Genomic DNA, 8,255 nt, shown 5'->3' with positions numbered 1-8,255 from the left:
CGATCCCTCTCACTTGTCTTCTCTTTCACGTGCTGTACTGCAGTTCCAACAGGAAATGTTTGACGAATTTATTGGAAAATAAAACATTATCACACAACTTTAATCACAGCCATTATTTTGAAACAACAAAATTTTATCAATACATTTCACACATTTATGCTATCTCTACTTCCGGGTTGCAAAAAGAAGATAGGCTTACATGGATAATGACTTTGTACCCCTAGTAAACCCAGATTTTGTAGTTGGCCAATAGGGTATAAAGTGGACCCCAAAATCCGCAAATAACTGACTGACATGAAAAAATAAAACATTTATCGAAAACAAAACACTTAAGCGGGGGATCAGGGACAAAAAACAAACAAACAAACAAGTGGTTGTTTCCGCAAATAACGGGGGACAGGCTCCCCCCACCCAAAAAACAAGTGAATTTGCAAATATCGTACCACGAATATGCGGGGTGGGGGTGGGGTGCACTGCTAGCTAGTTAGCATGTCACTACCTATCCACCCATTTGGCAAGTTGTTTGAGAATTTAGTCTATATTTCTTATATACCCCTTAAGGCCTGTATACTTGTAAATTGTTTGTAGTTGGTTATCTGGCTATACTAGCTAGTTAGCTAGCTACCTCTCCACTGTTATTAAATGACATCCTTGACACATAATCATCAGGGATTTAAACACAGGTGTCCACTACACATCTTGTGTCACGCCACCAGATTTTTAACTCCCATCAGCAGTTAAAAATCTTGGCCAACAAGGAGACGTTTGATTGGCTCTTGAGCTGGTAGAGGGACCCCTTGTCCTGTTGCTTCTGGCTGCCGGAGTCCATCGTCATCGTTGTCTTCATCTTATTCTTCTTTTTCTTCCTTTGGATCTCCTCCTCCGTCTGGCGCTGCGTGAAGTCCCACGTGCGCTCCTCCACCTGACAATGACATTATGCCATGAATATTGTGTGTGTTAGCTTCGGGTGAGAAAGAGAGGAAAGCCCAACGAGGCAGAGCAATAGAGGAATAAATAGAGTGAAAGAAAAACATTGATAGAAAGACAGAAAACAATAAAGACAAGGACAGAGACAGAGAGGGAGAGAGAGAGAAGGAAAATAGATTGGAAGAAAGAAACTAAGAGAAAAGAAAGAAAAAGAAAGATAGGGATCGGGACAGAAAGAGAGAGCAAAAAATGAGGGATTGAGGAAAAGGAGAGTGAAGGACAGTGGAAAAAAGAGCAACAGAAACAGGAGAAAGTGAGCAAGAGAGTAACAAGCAAAAGAAAGTTGGAGAAAATGAAAGTGAAAAAGACAGCTAGAAGGAAAAGTGAGAGACAATAAGCAGAAGAGAAAATAGGACAAAGTGGAAAAAGAAAGAGGGAGAGAGTGACAGAAAGTACAGCAAGAGAAATAGACAAAGAGAGAGAGTGAATGAAAAATATGCAGAAGAAATACAGTGAAAGATAAACAGACAAAACAGAAAGAGATAGGAGACAAAAGAGGAACAGAGATAGGACAAAGAAAAACAAGGAAAAGAGAGACATCAGGAAAAACAGCATGAGCCAGAAAAAAAGAGCGAAAGAAATTAAGACACACAAAGAGACAGATAGAGGGAAAAGCGAAAGAAAGATGAGGGTAAAACTGTGAAAAAAGAGAGGGAGAGAGTGTAAGAGAAAAAAGAGCAGAAGAGAGTGCAAAAGACAAAACGAAAGAGCTAGGAAACGAGACAAAGACAAAAAAAACAGATGGAACGAAAGAAAGAGCACAAATGACAGAAAAGAGAGAAACAAGAGTATAAAGACAAAAAGGAGAGCGATTGGGTGAGAGAGAGAAAATGGACAAAGAGAACAAAAGGAAAAAGAAAGAGCGATAGGTATATCCAGAGAGAGTGAAACAGAAAAAGGAGCGACCTTTCGCTCTCTTCTCTTGTCTGTCTTTCTCTAAGAGTGTGTGCGTGCTGGTGACTCACGTGCTGCTGTGCGTGCGTCGTCGTCTTCCTCTTCCCCGTCTTGCGCTCTTTGTCCATGCGAGCGCTCTTGTCCACGTTGTCTAGATAGAAGTTGGTTTCACGCTTGGCCTGCGACACTTCGGTGCGCAGGCGCTGCTGGAGAACCATCTGCTCGTAGGCCAGACGCTCGCTCAGGTGCGTCCACTGGAACCTGTGCAGGTACTGCCCCGCCATACGCTTCCTGTTAGCTACCTATTAGCTAGTAGCGAAGCGAATTGATGAGATTTTTCCAATGCCGATTCCATTTTTTATACTGCTTAAAAATTTGTAGTTTGGGGAAGAAAAGAATGCTGGGAACTTTAAATAGATAAAACAAATATATATATGAATAAAATAAAAATAAAAACACCCACTGGATGTTATATCCAGGCTTCCCACAATCATAAAAACGTTATAAAAAATGAATGTGCCGCAGTGCAGGTTGTGTATGCAAGTTCCTGCGTTGTAAACGCAAACTGAACGCAACCTCTGTACGTGGCAGCAAGCGTGTGACACGTTGTTCTGCCCTCGCCGAGGGCAGAACAACATGTGTTTAAATTTCTTTCAGGGTTGGCACTGGGTCATGAAACCTCTTAGCCAATGTGGCTAAACAGTATAAAAATGGTAATTGTACCAGATTATTGCTCTGTTAGTCATTTCAAACTGCTAGAAGACTGCATCACTTGCACAATTGTCAAAAAATAAATCAATAAAATAAAATAAAATTAAAAAAAAAAAGAATTGTATTGGCATGGTGAAACGTTGAATGACTGGTTAGTGCATCTGCCTCACAGTTCTGAGGGATAGGGTTCAAATCCCGGCCTCGCCTGTGTGGAGTGTGCATGTTCTCCCTGTGCCTCTTTTTCTCCCTGGGTTTTCTCCGGGCACTCTGGTTTCCTCCCACATCCCCAAAACATGCATGGTAAGTTAACCGAAGACTCTAAATTAGGTGTGAACGTGAGTGCGAATGGTTGTTTGTTTATATGTGCCCTGTGATTGGCTAGCGACCCGTTCAGGGTGTATCCTGCCTCTTACCCAAAGATAGCTGGGATAGGCTCCAGCATGCCCGTGACCCTAGTGATGATAAGCGGTACTGAAAATTTATTGATGGAAGTTTCGACTGCATTAAAATGCATCTTTAACATGTTATTTTGTTAAGACGGTTTAATATTTAAAGCGGTGTTGTTTTTCATAAGTGTATAGTTAAATTGGTGTCATTTTAAATAATTGCTGTTTTGTTAACGCTAATTTTGGCTCATAACACAAAGTTTTTTGGTTTTTTTTAAAAATACAAATCAACAAAGCGACTTGTAACTTGAAAAATTCTTAAATTGGCGCACCTGTTCGCTTCAGCTGCCTCCTGCTTCAGTGTGTTTCACTAACATGTGTATGTGTTTACTGTGATGGGTAAAATGCAGAGAACAAATTTCGTGTGCATGCATGCGTGTTGTCATGACAATAAAAGGTGATTCTTCTTCTTCTTCTGTTGCAAAGAGAGAGGATTCTGATTCTGTAAGTCAGAGTACCAGTGTTTTTCCTAATAGCCAGGGCTTTGGCGCCATTTTGTGGCATTTTATGGGATTACAAAAATAGACCAAATATTTTCATAGACCTGCGAATAGTTTTTCAGTGGAAAAAAACAAACAAAAAAAACAGCTAGTTAGTAGCAAACCCCAAATAGGAAAATGTTCACTGTACCTTGATGCACCAGAGGTCGGACACGAAGGTCTGGCGTTTGCGTGTCGCCATGGGCGTGTTGTGAAGAGACGCCGCCACGCGCTTGGCCACGCGCTTGTCACGGAACTCCACCCAGCCCTCGATGAAGTCGCTCCTCCTGGAGCCCGAGCGCTTTTTCTTCGCCTTTACCCGGCCATCTGCTCAATTACCACACAGTGAGATGATGAAGACAATGACAGGATGTCAATAAACAACAGGAAATGGAGATCATGAGATTACAATTTCTGCATTCCTACACCCTCTCGTTGCTCATTAGAGACCTCGCTCTCATCTACTAACAGCTTAACACACCATGTAGCCTGTGAAACGAGAGTGAATCAAACTGGATCTCTCCACACGGGTCTTCTTCTCTCCCTCTCTTAGGTAATTTGACCACAACTTTATACACCTTCAGACAATCACCAGGGGCCTCATGTACAAAGACTTGCGTGGATTCCCTACTGAAACATGGCGTATGACACTCAAATCCAGAAAACGTCGTACGCACAAATATATCCAGATGTATGAATCTGTGCATACGCGTGAATCCAAGCACATTTCCTTTGTGCATCCCAATCAACGTGGAAATGAGCACACGTTGGAGTAGCTGACTCCTCCCTGTCCACGTCCACATTTAAATATGCAAATCATACTTAATTGAACCCTGTACCTGAGATCCCGATCTCTGCATGATCAGAAAAAAAGGAAAATGAGCAAGGTAATGAAGAAAAATAATTTCTCTGAATGTGAAGTTGCTCAATGAAGTGGAGGGGCGCAAGAAAATCCTCTTTGGCACGCTGTCCTCCTGTGTTAAAACCACGCCAAAGAGGAGTGAATGGGACAGCGCGTGTGCGGCTGTCAATGCTGTGGGGTCGGAACAGCGCGCACACGCTGAACTCAAAGTAGTGGTCAGACATTAAGGTGCCCACCGCCAAAGTGTGGGCAAAACAGGCGGAGGAATTGGCGCATGGGCCTCACCCTGTTTGAGGAGAGAGTCACTGCAATCATGGATGACAAGCTCTCTCAGGGGTGCTTGGAGCACCTGTGGCTGACTCTGATCACCCCACAAGGTTAATACCATGTATTTTTATAACTCATAACAAATGTGTTCATACAGTAACCTACACTCAGCCTTGTGAGATAAAGGTTCATGTGTAAATGTATGTATGGTATTTGTAATAAATCTTTTGAATTCAAATAGAAGCACATCAGCATATTAGAGAGGATATCAAAAACTGACTCCTTTTTGATTACTCAATTTATTATATTAATACACGGGAGAGGACACGCACACTGAAAAAAAAATATGTTCCTTTTTAGGAGAAGAAGGGTCAATTATGTCATTTTCACACATTTTAATCATGTGCAACCGATGTACATGCTCAAATTAAGTAAATTCAAAGGACTCTTTTTATCAGTGCCTTGCAGTCACGCGCTACATGTTCGGGGGATTCGTCCACAGTCCCTGTCGTCTCCTCCGGCATCCCCAGGGTCTCCGACGCAATTACGCTCCAACAACCGGCTGCTGCTGCACCCGTGCAGACTGATAAAAATAGTCCTTTGAATTTACTTAATTTACCGGTTTCATGTGATTAAAATGTGTTAAAATGACATACTTTACTACCCCTCTTCTCCTAAGAAAAATGTCATTTTAACACATTCTAATCATGTGCAAACCAATGTACGTGTTCAAATTAAGTAAATTCAATGGACTTTTTTTTTTCAGTGCATGTGCTGGAGTTACAAGAACCGATTGTGTGGGCAATAGGCGGCATAAATGATCGCCTTGATCAATTAATAGGTGTCCTCACAAATATCAGTGATTCATTCAATATACAGGTTAACAAATGAATTCTGAGTCCTTGCCTCTATTACATTGTTGAAATCAAATGTTGTCCGGCATTAATTGTTCATCAGTGCTAATTGTTCATGTGTCTCTGATGTACAGATTTATTATAACAGTTTCCCAGCATCACCTCTCAGTGTCCCCAAAGCACCAACAGGTGCAGAAACGTGCGTAGGCCAGCCATGAAGTTGGCGTGAGGAACCGCACATTTCCATTGTGATTTCACTCTTGATACATCTGAACTTTGCCGTGAAAAAGAACGTACGCCACGTTTTTGTGCGTACGCACCTTTTGTACATGAGGGCCCTGGCCACTGGTGGAACAGCAGGCTGCCAACTGTGACAGTTTGGTCTAAAGACACAGAGGAGGCACTACAGCAGGGTTTCCTTGGCTCTATTGGATTTCATGTTTCTAAGGAGCTAAATTTGTATTATTATTCTTTTTTTTTGTTTTTACTATTTTATACATTATTTTATTTTTAAACTGATGTAATGTGAATTTTCCTTCTGGTGATTCAAAAAGGATATTTTATTTTGTATATGTATGCATGTCTTTCCTTTTGCACTTAAGAATGGATCATTTATCTTTAGTTGTTAAAGGAGTAGGATTCAAATAAGTTGGAGTTCAGTGTGTTTGTTTTCAAACACCGCACCCCTTCCAAGCTCTCTCATCCTCTTTTCTCATGTAGAGTTGTACAGGTGAGGCAAGGTGACCTCAGCAAAATATTTGCAGCTAGGAAGCACATACAGTGAGTTAACAGTTACCATTGTGGATAAATGACTTTTTTTCCCCCCGACATATAAATGGGCACCTTGCCTTTGGCAATATTCAGCACCATAGACTCATAGAAGCAGAGCTGGCGGAAATGAAGATGTTGAGGTTCGCTCTTGGAGTGACCAGGTTGGATAAAATTAGAAATGAGCTCATCAGAGGGACAGCCAAGGTTCGATGTTTTGGAGACAAAGTTAGACAGAGCAGACTTCGATGGTTTGGACACGTCCAGAGGAGAAATAGTAAGTATATTGGTAGAAGGATGATGAGGATGGAGCGGCCAGGCAACAGAGCTAGAGGAAGACCAAAGAGAAGGTTGATGGATGTCGTGAGGGAAGACATGATGGCAGTTGGTGTTAGAGAGGAGGATGCAGGAGCTAGGCTTACATGGAAAAGGATGACGCGCTGTGGCGACCCCTAACGGGACAAGCCGAAAGGAAAAGAAGAAGAGACTCCGTGATTGCCTTCCACCAGGCTCCTTTCTTGTCATACAAAAAAACAACGTGAAAGTATTTCTTAAGAGGAATCAAAGTCACGAGCTGATTTTTGTACAATAGCTACAAAAGGAGTCAGAAAAGAAAATGAATACTGTATAGCAACAAAGTCGCTAAGCTGTAGACACCGACTAACTGTGCTTTTGCAAACATCTCTGTACTAAGCCATGTTGTTAGTGTAAGCTGTGTACGGCAGCGGAAACACACTTTCAACAATGGAAGCTGCATACATTTTTTTTTTTTTTTTTTAAACAACTATAATTGTCCTGACAATTACACTGGAATTAATCATTTAAAAAATCAATAAATCACCCAGCCCTACCTTCGGGTTGTAGGAAGATTCGTCCGATCTCGCCGTAAACAGACAAAAGATTTCTCACATGTTTGGGCCGGAACCTGGGAGGGATATGACCCAGGTACAGAATTCCTGGAACACACTTCCTGTCTGAGGAAGAAGTCGTCTTTGCCACCTCTTTCAGAGTTAGCCTTTTCCACTTTTGTTCTTTTTGAGTTGACAGTTTCCTGTCCTCCTCCTGCTCTTCTTTTTGAGTCGTAAAGTTCCCATTCTCCTCTTCCTCTTTAGTTTTCTTCCTCTCCCGCGCCTCTTCTTCTTGAGGTGGATAATTGTTGTCCACCTCCTCTTCTTCACTTGCAGTCTTGCTCTCCTCCCCCCTTTGAGCTATCATCATCCTCTCCTCTTCCACTTCTAATTGAGCTGTTGTTGTCGTCTCCTCCCCCTTGCCCATCTCCCTTGTCACTAGAAAATGAAAATACTTGGTTAAAAATATACCATGGCTCCATATCTATTGGGGCATGTAGATGCTACATGTTTAGCTTTCCTTATTGTGATATGTGACATTCTTGTAGCAATGTTCACATTTTAAAACTAATGCAGCACAGTAGTTGTAAACGTGTCAACTCTTAAACTAGTGACAACTAAAAACATTTTTTTCATATACCTATGAACATCACGTTTAATTTTTTTTACGTGGTGTGTAATAGTCTATACAATGTTTTAGCGAAAAGGAACTGATGACCACGACGCAGACAAGCGATCGCAATAATGGGTGTAAAATTGATGTGACATTTTCTTCTTTGTTAAATATGTCCTGTACCTCTCCATAATTGTGAGTTGGGTTTATGTGTCAAAAAATAATCAAAATACACATCTATAGACACCACGAATCCAAATAATCTCACCGTCTAAACTACTCCCGTTCACGTGCAGGCAGTGTCGCATGCTAGTGACGACAGAGATGCGAAGACAAATAAACAAATTATTTAAATTCTGAAAATGAATGTGACATCATTTAAATCGATATGATGATCCTAGCTTTTCCATATTTATGCGTGATGCTAAAGTTCATTCAGCTCAAAAATGTTTTAGGAAAAACTGTGAAAGGCACCAAGGTTGTTAGCGTGTTAGGTTACAATATCTAAGTTTTCCACAGCACTAAA

At 41.4% G+C, this 8,255-nt stretch overlaps 1 protein-coding gene across 1 annotated transcript; it reads right to left on the bottom strand.

The window, feature by feature from the left end:
- Window positions 1-54: 54 nt before the first annotated feature.
- Window positions 55-8,029, bottom strand: abt1 (activator of basal transcription 1). The gene is made up of 5 exons (XM_061693997.1): window positions 7,998-8,029; window positions 7,120-7,554; window positions 3,669-3,844; window positions 1,953-2,153; window positions 55-922 (listed from the first exon to the last, which is right to left on the bottom strand). The coding sequence occupies exons 2-5, from the start codon at window positions 7,541-7,543 to the stop codon at window positions 731-733; spliced, it is 993 nt and encodes a 330-aa protein (XP_061549981.1). The 5' UTR covers window positions 7,544-7,554; window positions 7,998-8,029; the 3' UTR covers window positions 55-730.
- Between the last annotated feature and the right edge of the window lie 226 nt (window positions 8,030-8,255).

The sequence above is a fragment of the Phycodurus eques genome, chromosome 1, assembly GCF_024500275.1.
Source record: "Phycodurus eques isolate BA_2022a chromosome 1, UOR_Pequ_1.1, whole genome shotgun sequence".
Taxonomy (NCBI): Eukaryota; Metazoa; Chordata; class Actinopteri; order Syngnathiformes; family Syngnathidae; genus Phycodurus; species Phycodurus eques.
This window is presented reverse-complemented; position numbering and strand designations above follow the sequence as displayed.